General features: G+C 41.0%; 1 protein-coding gene across 2 annotated transcripts in view; it reads right to left on the bottom strand.

Moving 5' to 3' along the window:
• Positions 1-373: 373 nt before the first annotated feature.
• sptb (spectrin, beta, erythrocytic) overlaps positions 374-20,615 on the bottom strand; it is a 46,971-nt gene continuing 26,729 nt past the window's right edge. For both annotated transcript variants that reach the window (XM_065966553.1, XM_029275909.2), the window contains 22 exons: positions 19,525-20,284; positions 19,101-19,303; positions 17,689-17,779; positions 17,126-17,272; positions 16,192-16,458; positions 15,603-15,827; positions 14,937-15,026; positions 14,121-14,411; positions 13,716-13,846; positions 13,222-13,426; positions 11,452-11,675; positions 11,096-11,246; positions 10,231-10,475; positions 8,891-9,029; positions 8,445-8,529; positions 7,309-7,505; positions 6,821-6,903; positions 6,046-6,109; positions 5,498-5,754; positions 4,101-4,274; positions 3,512-3,554; positions 374-3,210 (listed from right to left, as the gene is read on the bottom strand). In XM_065966553.1, coding sequence (XP_065822625.1) covers positions 3,013-3,210; positions 3,512-3,554; positions 4,101-4,274; positions 5,498-5,754; positions 6,046-6,109; positions 6,821-6,903; positions 7,309-7,505; positions 8,445-8,529; positions 8,891-9,029; positions 10,231-10,475; positions 11,096-11,246; positions 11,452-11,675; positions 13,222-13,426; positions 13,716-13,846; positions 14,121-14,411; positions 14,937-15,026; positions 15,603-15,827; positions 16,192-16,458; positions 17,126-17,272; positions 17,689-17,779; positions 19,101-19,303; positions 19,525-20,284 — 4,270 coding nt within the window. In that variant the 3' untranslated portion in view covers positions 374-3,012. The remainder of the gene's footprint in view (positions 3,211-3,511; positions 3,555-4,100; positions 4,275-5,497; positions 5,755-6,045; positions 6,110-6,820; positions 6,904-7,308; positions 7,506-8,444; positions 8,530-8,890; positions 9,030-10,230; positions 10,476-11,095; positions 11,247-11,451; positions 11,676-13,221; positions 13,427-13,715; positions 13,847-14,120; positions 14,412-14,936; positions 15,027-15,602; positions 15,828-16,191; positions 16,459-17,125; positions 17,273-17,688; positions 17,780-19,100; positions 19,304-19,524; positions 20,285-20,615) is intronic.

The raw sequence follows: 20,615 nt of genomic DNA, 5'->3' as shown, positions 1-20,615 counted from the left end.
TTGTAGGTTTTGTAAAGATGGTGTCTTAAACCACCACCTGGGAGAAGGGATGGTTTTTCCACCTCAACGTGGATGGCTTCTTTAACGTCCCTTTCAAACCATCGGTCTTGAAGAAGCCTTTCAGAGGAGAGGTGAAACATCTTCAAGACCTTCAACCAAGTCCAGTTGACTTTGGATTAAGCTTCAAATTTACCATGACCAGGATGACTGAGAAATCTAAACACACATGAGGTTCTAATGTTTTGATAAAAATCACATTCTCTTTTTATTTACATTTTACTCAGGGTCCCGACTCCTCTGGGAAAGGGGTTGTAAAAGATCAATTCTCCCAATATCAAAGAAGAGTTAACCGCCAATAAATCAACACAATCTGTTTAGATTAAGGAGTTTATTTTTAAAGTTTATTCTCTCAAAATGTATTTGATAATTCTTGTCAACATTTCTGGATATTTTACATAGCTAGAGAGTACAAAACGCAGATTAAAAACCAGTGAACAGAAACAGCAGGTGGGAAGGTGGAGGAATTGACAAAGTGGATGGAGGTGACGGGAGTAGGAAGTGTCTGAGTTATACTGTCGATAGAGTGACCAATAAAAACAAGACTGAATACATGTGATGCAAGTTTTTCCCAAAACATTTTGAGGTGCGTTTGGAACAGAAAACATTGGAAAAGTGGAAATAGCACAGACGTGATATTCTTCTCGAAAAAGGAAAATCTGTATTTCTTGATCAGAGATTCAACAACTTGTAGATTGAGACAAGCTAAACAGAGATCATGGCCATGCTTCCACGTTTCCTTTTGAGCTGAACAGTCTCGTTTATCTTCTGCACCCGACTTCTGTCTTTTCATTGAGGTCACTTTAGTTGGACAGTACAAGGCAAGATGGCAGTGAGTGTGTGTGTGTGTGTGTGTGTGTGTGTGAGCCACTTTCCTGCTGACAAGTTAACATGTATAAATGCGGTTCCATATGCTGTACACTCTTCATTCCCTGTCTTTATCGGTAAAGTGTTTCATTCTATTATGGCTTTTGTCGTTGAAACTCCTATGTGTACCCAAATTCTCGCTCTCCATTTACATTCATATTAAAGACACACTCCCTCAGCTCCAAACTGCTACTGTATGATCCTGGTCTTCCACAAACAGCATGCCTGGTCCTGTTGTGTGGTTTGGAAAAACGAGTCAAGATCCCTACGACCCACAACGTCTCGAACTTTGGCTTTGAGGTGAATCATCCGAGGTCTTTCTCCGCTTTGATATGACACTCGATTTCTGAAATCTAGTTTGAGATCAGAGGAGTGTTTCATAAGATCAGAACCAGTTCAATCAGGTTTACTTCTGCAAGTCAAACATTTTTTTTCAGAATTAGTAAAAAAAAAAAGAAGTCAGAATTAAGTTACCAAGATAACCACCTGGCCAGGTTAGATTTCAGGCTTAGCTTTTAGCTAGTCTAGTCAATTAGCATTTCAAGCTAAATTTAACACATTTAAATTAGACTGCACTTTTTTTTTGGCCTAAATAGAGTTTATCATAACTTGTAAATTCACAATTACAAATAGTCATCTCAATTTTTGATCAATAGTGAAGGCTTCATAGTGGGCAGCATTTTCTAAAAAGAATTTCATGTTAGTCAACATGAACTTAAAGAAACAGACATTCTCAAATCTGTTGATTATACATCTTTTGATTGGCCGCCCGGTTAATGATATTTCATTTGTCCAAGTACCAAACTGAAGTAGGAAGATCATACCCATGAAGTAATAACCTTCTGCTGTTACAGAGGAGGTTCAACAGTATCTTGAGTATCTTCATCCATTTTTTAAACACTTATTATTACACGAAATAGAAAATCACGACTCCCACGTAACCCTGTTGTCTCCATGATGCACTGAGATAAACTGACTGGGGTCAATGTTGCTAAAAGGAAGAATCCTGGTTTAGTTTAATGGGTTCATTTCAGGTCCTGCTTTTTTAAATAAACCTGCTTACTAAGCAAACTTGTGAAACACCCTTCAGGAGTAAACAACACAAGCATTCACGTGTGAAGCCAGAGTTGAAGAGGAGTTGGTCTTGATGGAAGGTTTGAGAATATCACAATAGCACCATATCAAACAAATGTAAAACATACCTCATGCATCTGTAGATATATAAACTGTATATGTATATATGTCAATGGATAGATATGAAATGTAGGGTTCCATACACGAGTGTTGAATATATTTCAAGTTCACAGAAGTACTGTCACAGTTCAGTTGGGAATAAAGTCGGAGAAGAAGTTTATTCAAAACTGACTGATCGTGGTGTCTCATGACGGCTCGTTTTTCATGAGCCAATTTAAAAATCTCAACAGTCAGACCCTTCACAGTGCATAGAGCATTTAGTTTGCATGCCTGCAATTACACTTGGTGTGTGTGTGTTGTGTGTGTTGTGTGTGTGCACTGTACTTCAGTTTTTACACCGCATTTACAAAGCTTTTTAAAGCCTGTTAAACTCACTCTGGCTCTAGAAGTAGCGTTTAGTGCTCCAAATTCAAACAGCACAGTATTACAGTTCACAACCATTGTATAAGGCAGATTAATAAAAGTACTCGGTACTCTTGAGTCACCCTATGTTCATTACAGGCCTTCATATCATACATAGCTATATCAAAGCATGCCATACTAAAGAAGGGAGAGAAAAAAAACTGCAGGAAAAGTAGCAAAGGAAAAGTTGAACAAACATTCTTTGGTTGAGTGTGAAATCAGCATTCCTGTGCTTTAATTCAATACTTTCAATTTGGCTTTAGATCCAAAGAACACAAAGAAAAAAGTGGACCTTTGCGATGAAACACAGGCTTAAATACAGGCAAAAAGTGACAGCTTGAACCTAGACTACCATATTTATGTCAATTCTCACAAAATAATATAAAAAGATTTAGTGATAAAAGCTCGCTCTGACTGATTGTACACAAATACTACTTTCGCTCTCCTCGTTGCCTAGGCAACCCCCCCTCCTGATGGCCTTCCCATCTCCTTTCACTTCTTCTTGGCAAAGGGACTGAACTTCTTCTCCTTGTCTTTCTTGGCAGAGCTTGGCTCAGGGAGGGCAGCTGAGGTGGAGGAGGAGGAAGCGGGCAGGCTGTGGGCTTTGGCCCCCGAGGGCCCCGACGCCTCCTCCTCTGCCAGGGGCTGAACGGCCCTCTCCATGGCCTGGCTCCAACGCTGGAGCTCCTCCTATAATTAAACATACAACACAGCGGCTTTACAATGGAGGGGGGGGAGCAGTGTGGATTTTTAACTAAAGAGGTGACAAGGAAGCTTAAAATAGATGGAAAAAAACAAACCACTCATTATTAACCAAAAAACAGAATAACCTCGTTAGTGTGAGCCAGCTTAAAAGTAAAATATGTATGTATGTTCTGTATGTATTGTTACAAAGGGTCAAAGGTTATATAAACACATGCCAAATTCAGAACAATGAGTCTCATGAGATTCATAGAAAGTTGGAAAAAAGTTCATTAGCTCCAAAACTCACCTTGTCTTTACACTGGAACAAATATTCACTGCCGTCTCTGAGACTGTACGAGGAAGGCAAAGGAAAGAGAAAGATGTAACAAGGTGTCGTGTGGAGAAACCAAAACAAAAACAAGTCGTTTTGGCACATTTCACATTCTGACCATTAAAAACCAGCTTCCAAAAACAGATGTTGTAGTCATCTAAGCAACTGAGCTCTAGCTTCTTTTTTTTTTACATCCAATCTGAATAAATGTGTGTTTTAAACTAGCAGCATTTTTTAGCATCTATTAGCAAAGTGAGTGCTTAAAAAAGAGTGCTGCAGGTCTAGACAGCAGCTGGTTAAGTAAGGGAGGAGAAAAAGCTGGCTTGGTTCCATCCAAAGTAAAAAAAAAAAAAAAAAAAACACCTCAGAAACAACATTAACCAACTAAACAGGTTCCATCCCCGGTGTTAAAGAGAACAGGCAATGGTTTGAAAGGGTTTTGTACTTCCTGTTTCGTCGGTTTGTTTAAAAAGCTCACAGTGATCATTAATATAAAAAAATAAAAAATAAAAATAAAATAAAACATTTGTACAGAAAACATCCTTCCAAAAAAAAAAGTTCTCACTGTAGTTTGGCGACGTGCTTCTTCCTCTTGTAGTTGTTTAGGATCTCCCAGCTTGCGTTGCTAAGCGACAGGGGGTCCTCGCCGTGATACGTCACCCCGTGGCCGAAGCTTTTGGCGTCCTTATAGGCCGAGAGCTGACCGGGCTTCAGCACACAGAACAAGTTGTTCCAAGACCTGAGAGGGACAGGATCAATGGTTTCAGGTAGCTCATTTCTCTCAGTGATACAAAATCTATTTCATTAAGTCTCAATTACAAGAGCCACAACAACATCAACACCTCATTAGACTTAATTCACTTCATTAGAAAGAAGGAGTGGTGTTAGTGCAGCTCACTGCTCTGAAACAACTGTAAATAGTTTTCAGGTTTTTCTTTAGGAACGTCATGATGTTGAAAAAGACTTTTAAGTGTTGCTTCTGTACGAACATAATGATGAATAGCCGCTACTTATTCATCTTTAAAATAGAAAAGGTGGCTAAAATAATCATTTAAATTATGACTTAGGATGTAAATGTTATCTGATGATCTCCTGTCTCCTGTACTGATGCCAGTGTTCTTTTTTTCAGTTGTTATTTGTTGGCCGTGAATGTGTTAAATCCTTGAATTAATCTAAACTAAGTTAAAGAGGCTTTTTAGTTCCTAGCTCAATGATGCATGCAACTTATAGTTTCAATTCGGCCCATTTTTTTATGAGATTTTTCAGAATTAGGGATTTTTTATTTTATTTTTATTTTTAGGTTTATTTGTATGGCTTTAAAGAGACAGGAAAGTTGATGGAGTTTGAAATTGGGGAGAGACAGAGTTGGAAAAGACACGCTGGTTAGGAGCCACAGGTCGGAGTTGAACCTGGAACACCCGCTTCCAGGACAACAGTCTCATGGGTCTGTACATGAGGCATGCAAGCTAACCACTTCGAGTGGATAATATCTATGGTTGATCAAGTTAATAGTTATTACTCTTTAGAGTGCGTTTCTATATCTGGGCTTGTTTACACTCTCTTTTTGTTAAATGCTAGACAGCATTTCATTATCGCACTTTTTTAACCTTTTATTCCCTAAACATCATCTGAAAGAAGGGACTCACCATGGTATGCAAGCTCTGGCACCTTAAATACAAATACTATACACATATACATTTTTTTGTTCCCAATATTCTGACTTACTTTTATTTCATTTCAATATAAAAATAATAATAATACAGTCAGTTGAGTTAAAAAAAAATCAATGGCGACCTGAGCGCCACTGTGACGGATGAAAGGAGGTAAATGGGTTTTCTAGTGTGCTAATAGATTTTCCTAATTTCCAGAAGTAAATAAGCTGTCTGGAATGTGTAGTGGAGTCATGCAGAAACTACACTTCATGTCGTAAACCGGCTGAAATATGCAAAAAAGAATCTCTACCTATTTGACACCTTCTTCCCTGAGCCCTCCACATCGTGTTTGCGTCCCAGCACGCCCTCCTGCAGCACAGCCTGGGTTCTGACGGGCTCCATGGGCATGGTGGCCGCCCTCTCTTGTTCTATGGATGTCCCTACAGAGACAGAGGGGTCGAGCTCCAGAGAACCACTCTCTCTCATTTCTGAAACAACGGGCACTGTGGGGTCACCGGCCGTCCCCTCCGGCAGACCTGAAGTGGGCTCAACTGCACCAGAGCCAGACTGGTGCAGAAGGAGAGGAGTCTTTTTTTATAAATTCATCTTTCACATACAGAATAGAAAAAAGAGAGGAGTACGCCCCAGATTTATGCATCTGCAAGTGCTCTAACAGGGGTCTCAGCACAGTCAAATGCAGTTTGATTTCAATGGTTAAGAAAAGTCAAGGAGCTTATTTAAATGCAAAAGTTAGTAAGAACATAGAAAAGAGAAGAGGCTGGTTTTCAGTCTGCTTTAAAGGAAGTCACCACATGAAAAAGTTCAGAGGACAGGAGTTAAGAGAGCGTAGGTACTTACCAGAGTCTGTTCCTCAATGGTGCAAAGTAGTGAAGATTCTTCTACAAAGCCGGTGTCTTCTCTCCTGCAGGAAAGAGGGCAGCATGGGGTCTGCATGAGACACTTTAAAGAGCAGCAGGTGAAGAATATAGTGTGTGAGTGTGTGTGTGAGTGTGTGTAGAAAAATAGGGAGACTGTGTTCCTGCATAAAAGTCTAAAAGATAACACTACAGAATTCTGTATGTTTGTTGTTCTAAACAAGAGAAAACTTTGCTTGTTATCTATTTCTTACTTTTTTAAGTTCTTCTGTCTGCCCGTGGCTCTTAGCCCAAACACATTTGTTTATACTGTATTATTAAAATCATCTTCAATATGTTTGTTTTGAAAAAAAAAAAAAAGAGGCTCAAAAACTTCCCATAGCAGCTGGGCTTTTTATTATCTGGCAAATATTGTGCATAATAAAAGTCTTTTAGGGGGATACTCTTCAGAGGCTGTTTTATGGCGCTGGTTGTTATTTTGTCAGCAAACACTTTGTTTGGGATTGACTCAAAGTAAACTACTGTACAGCCATCATTTTAAATAAAGGAGGGACGTGTCACCCAAAGCAACAGTGTGGCTCACTTTATGTTGCCATACATTTCCTATAAAACAAATGACATCCAGTTGAAAATAGAAAACATGTGGAAGAAAAATCTATAATCTGTCAGTGTTTAACATTTCTGATGGTTTTAATGACGATCCTCAGAGAGCACATGTACAGGAAACGACTGCCTGCATGTATGTGGGAGAGTATTACCTGCTGTCCTTATCTGAATGATACTCCTCTTTAATGAACTGCTCCATCTCCTGCTGCTGATTCCTCAGCTCCAACAGCTCCAGCTGCAACACAGGAGAGAGTGAGATTAAAAAACCTTACATATTTTCTACTTTCAGTCAATGCAGAATTACTGAATATTGGTTTTGGATTTTTTCTTTTAGCCTGCAGGTAATATTTTTTTCCAGGAGATATTTTTTATAGGACAAAACAGTTTCATAAATGTTTATTAGAGTTTTTTTTTTTTTTTTGATAGTTCTATCTGGAGAGAGACAGGAAGTATGAGAAGGAGAGAGCGGGTAGACAAAGGCCCGGAATCGAACCTGTGGCTAACTCGTCCTCTGTACGTCACTCAGCTGATCTACCCACTAAACTAAACAGGCGCCTCTTAGTCAATGTTTCACAGAAGCTGACATGATCCATGTCTGGTAATGAAATGACTGTGGGTGATATGTAAGATTTGTCCTCACCGTAGTGAGGCGCTCCAGAGCGGAGAAGCGCTCCTCCCACGTGGCGGTGGATTTCTCAAAGGCCTCGTGTCTCTTGATGAGTTTCTCCACCTCGTCCACGGTGTAGCCGAGGTCTTTGCTGGTCACGTAGGGCTCCTGAGCGATCAGCCAGGCCTCCGCTACTGAGGCGTCCCGAGCAAACTGACACACCTCTAGCACTGCAGACAAGAGAGACAGCACAGAGAGACAGGAGTTATTCAGTTTGTTCATTTATTCACGAGGAATATTTTTTATAAAGTGAAGGCATTTCAGATGTTTTTGATTTAAAAAAAGTCATTATTACAAGGTGATGACTTTTTTTTCTAAAGAGGAAAAACACATTTTTATAACCCGAGGACCTTTCTGGAGGGAAAGTAATTTGTTTTTAAAGTGAGTTCATTTTTAAAATGAGGACTTTTTTCTTTTTACAAGTTAAGATGAGTTTTGGGAAATCAAAATATTTTTGTTGCGGAGGACATTTTGGCAAGGTGAGGACAGGTTTTACAAAAACTGCAATCATTTTTGGAAAGGAGAATACTAGGGAACTATTTGATAAAGTATGAAGAGATTTGAAAGTAAAACATTTTAAAGGGAGGTCTTATTGACAAGATGATCATGTATGTTTGCTATGCTAATTTCTTTTTTTTAGTAAGAGTTTTTTATGGATAAAACTTTTTTCAAAGGTTTTTTGGAGAGTAAGGGCGTTATTCAAAAGTGAGGATCTTTTTTGTTAACATTACAGCTTTTTCTGTTTGTTTGTGTTAAGCATGTTTTACTGAACTTCAACCTTTTCAAACCTGAATATTTGTTTATATATATAAAACAGAGGCTGAAAATATATTGTTCCGGAGCACTCACATTTTTTATTGCACAGAAACTCTCTCATAGAGCATATTTATTTCAGTCTCCAGTTATATTTACAACTGCAGCAATATTTTCTCTTGATTCAGAGGTTTTGATGAACAAACACTGAGGTGCTCCTTCATGTGCAGATGTTTGTAGAGCTTATTCCTACATCAGTAAGTCGTATGTTGTTGGTAGTTAAAGTATTTGTGAGAAGAAGAACGTATGTACAGGATTTGTTTTTCACTGCTGAAGGTACGTGTGGTTTTACTCACAAAGTCTGAGCCAGTCCCATCTGTCGTCCCACTTGAACATCATCTCCTTCCTTTTCTCCGTCAGCTGCACCAGCTTCTCCTTGATCTGACACAAGCATTTATACAGTCGCAGTTACATATCAGCGTTATTAAACAACTCAGGACCGGCTATTATCCTCCAAGAATTAGTATTGTAAAGTAATTAAGCGCACATTATATTCAGGCCAGGGTCAATTGCTCATTTAAATTCTTTTGGCTTTTCCATTTCTAATTAGAGTTTGCTTTTAAGTCTCCCTGATGAACCTTAGATGAGTGGAATTTTTTTTTTTCTTTCCCGGAGATCCAATTGGTTCCATAGTGCCAGACAGGAACAATCACTCCCAGAAAAGTAATTAAATCTAATGAAAGCAGCAATTTGAGGCCCGGCTGAGGATGAAAAGAAGCTGTCTGTGCTGCTGAAGTCTTACCTCAGCAGAGTCTCGGTGCTTTCGTGTCAGCAGGGTCTTGCCGAGGTCTATGCAGTCAGTGAATTTGGCTCCCCTGGCCTCAATCTCCGAGCGGATCCCCTGGTGGTATTTCTGCAGGAGCTCCACGGATGAGACATCCCTAATGTGGACGAGGGAGGGATGTCAAGTGATAACAGGTAATGCATGAAGTGTATCTACCTCTGTTGGTAGAGGCTGGAACTACAGCAGTAATTATTATACTGCTCTGACAAGTGTACAGTATCCTTTAAATGAAACCAACACCAAAGTGTTTTAAACATACAGATAGGTTTAACAGTGTAAATTAAATGTGTTGAGAATGTTCTGACCTTTGACAAAAAGGTTTTTAAAGTGAATTAAAGCGTCTCTGTCTGGATTAGATCAATAAAAAAAATCATTGACTGTTTTAAATAACATGAACATCTTCTATAAAATGCATTATGGCCTTCATGTCGCATCTGATTTATGTTTACACAAGCAAACACATTTGGACCCACTGAACAAAAAGTGTTCCCAAAATCTTCAGAAGAAATGTTCCAAATCCTTTTTCTTCAAACTCGAGCCTAATCCTCGTCTCATGCAGTATATAATGTGTGACGTTTGGTTTTAACCATCTGTTAGAGTTTTTGTAATATGTTTGAAACTGATGTGACTATAAAGATAATCTTAAACACCCAAAGGGAGAGGTTTCATATTTGTCTTTCAGCTTATAGCAGAGAGGAAATAGCAGAAATGAGTGGTGAGATTATTTCTTTGTATTAATTTGTCTATTAACAACCACACCATTAGACATGAGAGATCTATTTCAAACCTATGTCCATAATAAAGTGTCAAAACATAAAGAAATATTTCCTTAAAAAGGTTGAATTCTGTCGAGCTCTTTGCAAAGAGCTATTTTTCATTCTTTGTTTTTCACAAGACAAAATAAAAAATCTAATTTTTGTTGAGAATATAAATAAATGAGAATCTTAAACACAGTCAGTGTGTTTTTTTCAAATACTCCTTTAGAAAAAGCTTCTTTCAGTTTAGAAGTTGAATTAATTCAGTATAAACTATGAATGAAAGCTGGCGTGCTCTCTGTTTGATAATACAAGGTGCGCTGCAGTGGGGACAAATTGCTGAAAAAACAACCATGGACCAGCTTTCCTCTGTTTGGTGGAGTGGCCTCTGAAGCGGTTACAGGCACACTTGTGTGGGGGAGATGTTAAGGTGGAACGGTAAGATCATTTTCATAACCTTTCCACGTTAACCTCTTTCAACAAATTCAGTCTAAAGTTCAAATTCTCTTCATTCATCTCTGACCTCGTCTGAGGTGTCCTCACCTGGGTTTCTCCTGAGTCTCTATCTGCTGGATGGTGCTCTCCATCCAGGCCATCAGGTCTTTGACCATCGTGAAGAAACGGAACTTCTCAGCCGTGTCCACCAGCTGCGCCCTGCGGCCGTCGCAGGCGTCCAGCAGGCCCTTCCAGGCTTCCGTCACCTCTCTCTCTGTGGCGTGGATGCTCTCCGCTTGACCTCCAGCATACTGGGCATGAAGCCGCGCAGCTGTCTCCTGAAACTGCTGAACCTGAGAAATGGAATCAAATCAATCATGTATATCATAATAAAATAAATGATGTCTGTCCTGTTTTACGTGGATGTTTGACATTAACTTGAACATCTGAATGTGATGTATTGTTTGTTGATCCCAGAACAATGTGACTGTTAAGTAGATGCATCTGTAAGAATCCCACTTCTGGACATCCAGTTTAGGGTTCTGACCCTTTGAGAATAGACTTTTCAGTGAAGTCGACGTTGTCTTTTGCCCTGCATTTTATTTTGGAAATTAAAAGATTAAAGAGCTTAGAGCTGAGGGAAACAGCTGAGTGGGAGGATAGCATTTACCTCACATTAAAGCGAGTAATTTGACCTATTGTTAAAATGCTAATGTTTCTTTTCAGCTTTGTTTTTTAATGTTATTAATTGTTTCTTGATCCCAGAGTAATTTAACTTGAGCTGTATACAGTCATAAAATGTCCCGTCCTTGTAAACACTTTCAGGGTTTCCCCCCCACCCCACTTCAGAGAAAACTTCTCACAGTTGCCCAAATATTGCAGCACTCTCTGCATGTGACTCATCAAAGTGTGCCTCCTGGCCGCAGCCTGCTGAGTTCCCTCGGAGTTAAAGGCCTGATCCCCTGTGTTGTACCTGTTTGCCTAGAGCGCTGATGTCTCTCTCAAAGGCGGCGTGCATTCTGTGGAAGGACTCGGCTTTGCTGAAGTCCTCTCCCACATCATCGGGCAGCTCTTTCTGCTTCTCCTGGATCTGAGCCACCAGCTCCTTCCCATCATCAAAGTACCTTTAAAAAAAAGAATAGATTACACCGTCTCTGTAGCTCTGAGAGCATTATTACCACATTTATCTCCTTCAAAGATGTTGAAAATATTTTCAGTTTGATATCAAAGGTTGCAGCAAATATCAATCTCAACAGTTTGGAGGCATTATTATTATTATTATTATTACAAAGTCTTATCCAGATGGTCGATCATTACTGTTTCTCTTACTTGAGCAGTTCATAGGATGTCGTGAGGAGCTGAGCGCGAGTGTCGATAAGCTCCAGCAGATCGGCCCAGCTCTCATTGATGCCGTCCTTCCACTCCGCCATGGTGGCCGCCTCGGTGTGGCCGGCTTCAATCAGCTCGTCTATCGTCTGGTTCACAAAGTCCACCCGCTCCTGACCCGCCATCCCCGTCTCCCGGGCGAACTCTCTGAACTTATCCCTCAGAAGCTGACAGAGAGAGATAAATACATTTTTAGAAACAAGTTACACCGAAAACAAAATGTGTTTGTTGTTTTTTTTTTTTGGTGGGAAATACACATTTTCAAGCTGTACAGCAAAAATATATAAGAGATTAACTCCTATGGCAGATTTTTTTTTAATTTAACACCCAAGGAAATCTGCAGTGATTGCTCATGAATGTTCATCAAAACAGACACTCTGTGATCACTTCACACAAAAGAGAAAGCAGCATATAAAACGCTAATTATCCTCTCTCGCTTTTGTCTCGTCGTATATGAAACACTTGTTTAATTTGTATACATTGTACATATCTAGTTAGTGAGTGTATCTGTGAGATGAAATTGGTTTACATTAAAATCTCTCCACATGCATGTTTGTGTATGTGAGCGCCTCTAGTCCATCAGTCAATGTAATTATAGAGCCTTTATGTGCAATTCTAAGTTCATCACAGATGACTGACCAGCTGATAACACAGAACACATGTTCAACAGTTTGAGACTAAAGCACAAAAGAAAATGAAAAAATTATAAATCTGAAATCATAGAAAACTTTCAGCTGTTCTTGCAGCACGATGATTCATCGGCCCAGAGAATACAATCTTAAAGCTGCTGCACCAAAAGTTTTTCGTCCTGGTTCTTATACTCAAGACAGTGAAATAGAGAAACCAAGGAAAAAAACAAAATAAAACACAAGAATACAATCCTAACAAAATATGAGAGGTAACAAATTGAATCTCAGATGAATGTCACGTGTTTGCACGTGTGCAATATGTTCTCTTAACATGGAAAAAAATGTTTTAAAACATTTTTCTGGTGGTCATGTGTGAATCCTTTTCCAAGCCGTTTCAATTTCCACATTTACTCTGTAGGTTTCAGGATGTAATCACACATAGATCACCTGGTGAAGTCATGTGACTTTTCTGTATGGACATTAAAAAAGGACTGCATAGAGCTGGTACAAGCCAAAATAACTCAGTAGTAGTTGTGCACATCAATAACTGGTCTTCCTGTTTACATTCACCAAATTAATTTCAGCATCTGGTGTTGAAAAATAAAGCCAGTGCAGAAGTGTAAAAAGAAAACTGCAGTTCCTTGTGTGTCCACTTGAGGCTTTCTGCAAAAGCTAAGGAATCCTCATTAGATCCCATATTAAAATGCCCACTTTTACATCAGAAATAATCATGTTTACTGCCTGATACCAACAACAGCTTCAATATCTTAAGCTCATCTCTTTATTGGTAGTGTTGTACAGGGGTGATTTTCTTTTTCTAATGCGTCCCTTTGATTATATAATGGTTAAGAATGATGCATATATTTGCATTATTGGGCTTGTGGCTGTGTGGACTGACAGGTGGGTGCATTATAGCTATTTGTTTTGAAAGCTTAAGGCCCAAACAGCTCTGCAGCTTTGACTTTTTCTAAATTGATCGAGAGTAAAGTTGAAACTTCATAACATCTCTTCAGAAACAAATGGATGACATCACTGAGACTACGTCCACGTTTCATACAGAGTAGGCTTTGTTCGTGCGACATACCGTGACGTGGTCAAGGTCCTGGCCCATCTCCTGAGAGGAGGCCACCACGTCTTTCTCCGCGATCCAGTGCTCCAGGTCCTCCACCTCTCGGCTCAGCAGGAAGTGGTGGAAGGTGTGGTCCAGCGTCTTCCTGCGGTCCTCCGCCAGCTCCTTCAGCCCTGCGTACTGCTTATCCACCTGGCCCTGCCGCCTGATGATCTCCTCACTGCAACACAAGAGTAAAAGAAAGTGGACAAGAAAAGGAAATGAGATGCAAGGAGTTGGGAGAAAATGAGAAAAATGCAAAAAAAAAAAAAGAAGAAAGATTGGATTTAGGTTTGCACTAGATGAGACGTGTGATTACGTTGCAGAAATGATCACACATTATGTGCTTGTCTCTCTTATCACGTGAAGACACATGCGACTGAGACAACAGGAGTGAATTAGCATCCTAACGAGGGGTTCTGACGACGTCTTTTCGTTTGCATTAACATAGAAGCTTTTCAAACACAAACCCGTCAGGATGGTCCTGAGAAAATAGTTTTTGGGCACGGTCAGCCAGCGTCTGAATGGAGTCAGCGTAGTCGTCCACAGCCTGCTTCAGGACCATGTGGCGCTTCAGCATCAGCATGGCACTCTGCTCATCCTGGAGGGAGGGAAGAAGAGGAGGATGAGCAAGAATGAGGAAGAGAACAGAGGAAAACAAAGAAGACGTTTTGGAGACATCAAATGAGCTTGCAGTAGAGGGTGCTATTTCTAAACAAGCATTTCAGCTTAATTGAAGGGAACTATTTCATCCTGATATTTCATGCACTGCATCTTGTTATTAGCACAACATGATACGCCTGGTTTTGTTTTCAATACAAAGATCCAGGTGTCAGACATCTGCTGCCTCATTACTTGTCCGTCTCATGCCTAACCTTGGCCTTTTCATCAGCGATCATGTAGAGCTCCTGCTCCCCGATCCATGCTTCGGCCTCGTCTGCGTCGTTGTAGTACTGCTGGGCTAAGTCAGAGCCGTTCAGCCTCTCCCTGCGCTTAGCCATCTCATCCTGCAGCCGGGCCCAAGCCTCGTCCAGGTCCTTCGTTTGCTCCACTATTCTGTCGGCCTCTGGTCTGCCCTCTGCCCCCGCGGCTGCAGCCATCCTCTGTCCCCGTGCCAGCACCTCATCGACGCGAGGCTGGTGGCCCTCGATCTCCCTCTGCAAGGTCTGAGGGGTCAAGAGGGGCAGACGGTCAGGGTACAACAATGCCAAAAAGGACAATATGTTAGTGTCTGAGTGGTTCACACATTTTTGCACAAAACAATTTTGAATAGGTGTCTTGTATTTTTGTTAAATATTATCAGAAAGGGATGAGGCCATCTTTGAAATCTGAAAAATAGTTGGCACACTATTCTGTTATCGTACTAATTGTACTAATTCTGATATATTTTCCCCATTTTTCCAGCAAAGAAGTGGGAAAAAAAAGCCATATACCTTCTTTTTACGATTTCTCAAATATGGATATTCGAAGTTTTTTGTCATATATGATATCAAACTGAATGTCTTTGGGTTTTGAACTGACAGTGAGACACATTAGTTATAAAAAGATGTCGCCCTGAGCTCTAGGAAATTGTGAGGAGAATTTTTAATGAACAGTTAATTGAGAAAATAATATTAGATTAATTGAGCCCAAAAAGTTAACCACCGCTGCATTTTTTTTTTTTTTTTTTGAACAGAATCAAAATCCCGTACCTGGTTCTTCTTCTGCAGCATTTGCACGCTCTGAAGATTGTGGCCGTGCTCTTGCGACATTGCCAGGGGCATCCTCTCCTCAATCCAGAGCTGACAGAGAAAAGAAGGAGAAGAGTTATTACATTTGAGAAACTCACTTCTATTGAGAAGCAGCTCCAACACACTTCAGATGTACACAGAGAATTTAAAAAAAAAGATTAAGAGCATCTTTCTCGTACTACATTTTACTCCATTACAAAAATGTCTCCGGTATCTCGACCAGTAAAAATCCCTCTATAAGCTTTCTCCTCCACCTCATGTAAGTGGATTTAGACAGTGAAGCCAATAAAGGATTAAAGCTTTTTACAAAGATTCACCTGGAGGGTCAGTTTCATGTAGAGGGAGTAGGGGGGGTTTACTATCATGCATAAGAAGTACACACAGTATAATTGAAAACTTAATATTCAAATGAGTAATTTATCAATGGGGATAAAAAGCCCTCTGAAGTTCAGGCCTGAATATGTATAAACTATAAGTCCCAAAAGATGTTATCATACTGTCATTTAAAAGCTGACATGAATTCATTTTGAATCACCTGACGTTATTTTAATTGTGTGCTTGTATCACTTTTGCAAAGCAATAAGTTGAGACAGATGAATACTGCGGTGAAGCTGTGTCCATGCTTACTAGCTCGTCAGCCAGGTCTCTGTAGAACTGATGGACAGCCTTGGCGGCCTCCAGCTTGCCCCTGCGCTGGGCCAGAGGAGTGAGGAGCTGTTGGAAGTCTCCCTGCAGGGCCTGCTGCTCGGCCTCCAGCTCCGGCTGGTCCTCCCTGCCTCCTCCGTGCTTGCTGACGGCCTCCTGGAGCTCCTCCAGCTCGCGCGCACGGTCACGCACCTGGTTCTCTGTCATCTGGCAGGGGAGACAATTAGAGGAAAAGATTTATAGCCTTTCAGAAGCCTAATCAGGATATAGTGGAGGGTGAACTCACAAAAAAAGTTAGTTTGTACTGTTGTTCACAAAAACTGAGCTTAGCCGCTGTTTATACAAGTTTATGAACTCAACAAAGACTGTTATTTAATTAAGGAAATATTCAGTGCATTTATTATTTCTTAGAAATAAAACTTTTCTTTTTTAAAGATTTGTGCTGTGTTCAGATGCCAAAAGTAAACAAACATACAGATTCTACACAAAGGGTCTTAAACATTTTTTAAAAAGTAGAGCAAAGAAATCACAGACACAAAAAAATGGTAATTAGAGTCTAAAAGACGCAGACCTGATGCTTCTTGAGCAGGATGTTGGCATTAGTCAGATCTTTCACTTCCTCGTCCCCGCTCTGTAGCTGCTGCTGCAGCCCTCCGAGCCACTTCTTCATATCAGCCAGGCTCTGGTCGAAAAGTTCCGAGCGGTTAGCATCGAACAGCAGCCGGGCTTTCTCCTGGGTCGTAGACTCCAGTTTGTCCCACAGCTCGTGGAGTTTGGCCAGACGCTCCTTTACGATTGGCTCAAATTCAGGCTTGGAATCCATGAGCTCCTGACCCTCCTGTAGCCACAAAGACACAGACAGAAACCACCACAGTTATTTAAAAAAACAAACAGCTTTACCTGAGGTGGATAGATGTTAATAAAAGAAAAGAAAAGCATAGTTTGTTCAATATGACAATTCTTAACAATCGCTCACTAAGACCTGCCTACTTTTGCGTGATCCAATGAAAAATTAGAGTTTCCACCAGCAATGGATTCATTATGGAAGCTAAAGATGCTTTCACTGTTTCCTTAAAGAGACTTAAAGACCTAATGAAAGCTTCCTCGTCATGGATCTAAGCCTGCATTAAATCTGTTCAGTCAGACAACTCACAACTGGAATGGTCTGAAAAGTTTATTGCAGCAACTAAAAAGTGTTTGAGTTTGACGACGAGTCTTCAACCTCGTCACTCTGTGGAGAAATTTGAGAATTGATGAGAAAATGTCTTATATCTGGAGTCTGGGGGTGGATGCTGGTGAGGTGGTGGATCTTAAAGTATGAGTGCAGTGCTGGTTCAGAGAAAGAGACTAGAAATCATGCTGCTTAAATAATCCGCCAACTCAGGACGAGACGCTTAACTGTCACATGTCAGTGTGAAACTACAACATATGAGGACCTGTTACTGCTGTTCAGACAGTCCTCTCTCTGGCATCAAACAACCTAACAGACACACAACATTACAGACCTGGTCCAGTTTGGTGAGCCAGTCCCTGTTGGCGGCCAGCTCCGCCATGAAGGCCTGATGTTTCAGCCACTTGCTGTGGAGGTTCCTGGCCTCATCATACGACGTGTCCTGAGCCGTCAGCATCTTCTCGTTGATCCACAGATTCAGCTGAGGCAGGGAGAGGAGGACAGAATATCTTAAATTAGCAACACAAAGATTCAAATACAAAAAAATAAGGAAGATTATAAGCTTGGGGGGGAAGACGGCATTTTAAATTTGGGGAGAGTTGAGTTCATTTGAGCAGGATTTATTTCTTAATCTTTGAATAGATAAATTACTAATTAGCCAAATTGGACCCCTCTTCCAAATAAGGAAGACATACATTAAGTCCAGGAGTGCATCATCAAGTAGCATTTTGTATTCATTAACACAGTCCAGTGTGTTTAGCAAATTGACTACAATAATCAAGACAAGGAAAATAAAATGATGTCAAGTCTCGGTTAGGGAATAATTAAACTAATGATCCACATATTAATTGGTGTTACTTAATGACTACATGAACGGTGAACTGACGGTGAACTCACATCCTGAGCATTTTGCAGGAAATGCTGCAGGTCGTAGTTGTCTCTCAGCTTCTCTGACACCTCCTGGGCTCTTCTTTTATTCTTGTTATGCCTGTAGGTCAAAAACACATATCCAAGAGTCACACTCGGAGTATTATCTTCCTCCATCTTTTCATTCAACACCTCTCTGCGTGACATAACGGGATGCATCACTGAACAACCGAGAGAGAGTGAATCATTCCTCCTCCACACAGAAAAAAAAAAAGAACCTGACACAGTAACCTAAAACAGTCATCTGTTTTCTCTGCTACACCGTGAACAATAGCTCTTACTTTAAGATCAATATCCATTATTGCGCCGCCTGTCTAGCAAGCTGAATTGTGGGAGTTAACGGGAAAAGCTCCCTGGCCCTCTCTCTCTCTCGCTCTATTGCTTCTTGTTGACATTACAGATACGGTGATAGGAAAGCTGTTCCACTGCAGAGGTTGTGAAAACCTAAAGGAGAATCTATTATCCCGTATCAGAAAAGGGCCTCCTGAAGTATATATCAAACATCTAGAAGTGAAAATATGGACTCCAGCTGTGATAAAAAAAATAATAAAGAGGTTTCCTCAAGTTTGTTTTGAGTGTATATATGACTGCAGTTCAGAAGCAGAAGTTACCAACATGAGACATGCATGGAATAAATGTGTAAAATGTCGCTGAACATTTAATGCAATCGTTCTTCATTCAACTTAGCCACTCCCTCTCTACCACTTCCACCATCTCCCTGCTCTGGTGATCAGCTGATTTCGAGTGATTACTCTTTAAGTAATAATCCAACCCGATTCTGCCACAACCTCTCTCAACCAATCGTCCAAATTTCTAAAATCTGTTTTTCTCTCTTCCACGGTCAGTTTGTCATTTCAGTGCGATCGCTGCGACCCCTGTCCGCCCCGGTCAGCGCTCAGAATCCCACACCTCACCACATCCTGCATTCTACTATCACCACCACCACCAGTGTCTAGACTACATAGGTGGGGGGGGGTTCACAGGGATTTGTTTTCTTTGCAATAACTTTTAAAAGTCTTTAAATCATGCCTTAAATGCCCTTATGTTCTCTAATATACTTCTCTTTCTTTCTTATTGTTGTTCTTCTGTCTCTGTCGGCAAGTTTCCCGATATTAATACCAATGTGATTGTAGGAAATACGTTCGACTGGATATTTTTTGAGAAAGAAATATCATTTAAAAAAAAAGTAACAGATGTTTGGTAATTTCCGATTCTGATTTAATATTCTGACACACAGAGCGTTCATCATGTGTGGGAAGTTTTATCAAAGAGACTCCTTTAAGTAGAAATCTGCTTATTAACACCAAAAGTTGTCAATAGGAGTTTGGATGATGCTTTATGTAAATCTTTTTTTTTAAATTATTATTATTATAATGACTGACCTGTCTCGGATTGAGTCCATTTTCTCCTGAACCTTCCCAGAGTACAGGTTGTTGCCGTCCACCAGCCGCTGTCCGCCCTGCAGAGCGCCGTCAATTTTGTCCTCGTTGGCCTCCATGGTGCTCACAAAGTCCTCGTGCTTCTTCAGAGCCTTCTCGGCCCCGGCCAAGGTGTCGGGCTTGTCTATGTGGGCCAGGGTGTACTCCTGCAACGAAGACAAGAGACCAGTGTAGCTGACTACATTATATGACAAACCTGCAGAGTGGTAACTGACCCCGCTGCATTCTTCCAACCACATTCTTTTAAATACCTGCAGCACCTCTAACCCCATAATTTAAAGCTCACCCTAACTCGAAGGAGGGTCTACTTAAAGGCAGAAATGTCTTTAAACAAGTCAATAGTCTTCATACACATGCTGAACTGTACCTGGTTGTTGAGGATGGCATTAACGGCCTTGCTGTCCCTCATGAACTGCTGGAAGCCCAGACCCTGGTCCAGGAAGCTCTTCCTGCTGTCCCACATCTTCTGCAGCTCATACCACCCGCGGTCCAGCCCCTTCAGCCTCTGCTCCAGCTGCTGGTACTGAGGATCATCCTCCTGACCCTGTGTGACCTTAGCGCCAGTGTCCCGTACGCGGTGGTAGTCCTCCTCGTGGTTGTTAATGTCTTCCCGCACGGCATCGTGGAGGCTGAGCTGCTCCTCAGCCTCTGGCAGCGTTGCAGGCACTTCCTCTGATGCCACAGCCTTCTGGGTCTTGAAAAGCCAGGACTGGAAGTCATCCATGTCTTGCAGGAAGGTCTGTAACTTGCTCACCTCGCCCAAAGAGTCTTCTCTGTCTTTTAGGGTCTTCTTGAGAGTGTCCCAGGCTGCGTCCAGGGCTTTCCTGCGGGCCAAGATGTCATCTGCGTAGTCCGGATGGTCCTTAGCCAGCTGGTCTGCCTCATTCCTCAGGAAGGTGAGCTTGGTGTCGATGGCTGCCAAATCTCTCTCCATGCCAAACAGTTTTCTCTGGATGGTCATGACGGCTGCCAGGTCATTGCCCAGGTCTTGTGTGGACTCTATCACCCGTGTTTTATCTCTGATCCAGGCTTCTGTCTCGTCACACTCCAGCCCGTAGTTGTGCAGACTGAGAGCAGAATCCACTTTCCTCTTCTTTTCCTCAACCATGGCCTTGAAGGCCTCCCACCTAAAAGAAGATAATTCATTTAATGGAATCACTTCAATATCACTTTCTCTCAGGGTATGTTTTGAAACTTTGGTTTCAATTTTTTATATCCCAAAAATATCCAGCAAATCCACAAGTTTCTCTAGATAATCGTATAATTTCATGCTAATCATACAGTAAGAAACGAATCCCCTGGAAGAACGGCTTCATTTACTGTAGACTCAATTATATCGGTTTAATTTCTAACTCAATTGTTATTATTATGCATCCCTGTGGACAAATTTCCCATTTCTGCATGTCCAAATGACCTGCCTTGCACTGACTCAAACAGCTTGATTGTAATTAACTGGAA

This window comes from Labrus bergylta, chromosome 18, assembly GCF_963930695.1.
Source record: "Labrus bergylta chromosome 18, fLabBer1.1, whole genome shotgun sequence".
Taxonomy (NCBI): domain Eukaryota; kingdom Metazoa; phylum Chordata; class Actinopteri; order Labriformes; family Labridae; genus Labrus; species Labrus bergylta.
This window is presented reverse-complemented; position numbering and strand designations above follow the sequence as displayed.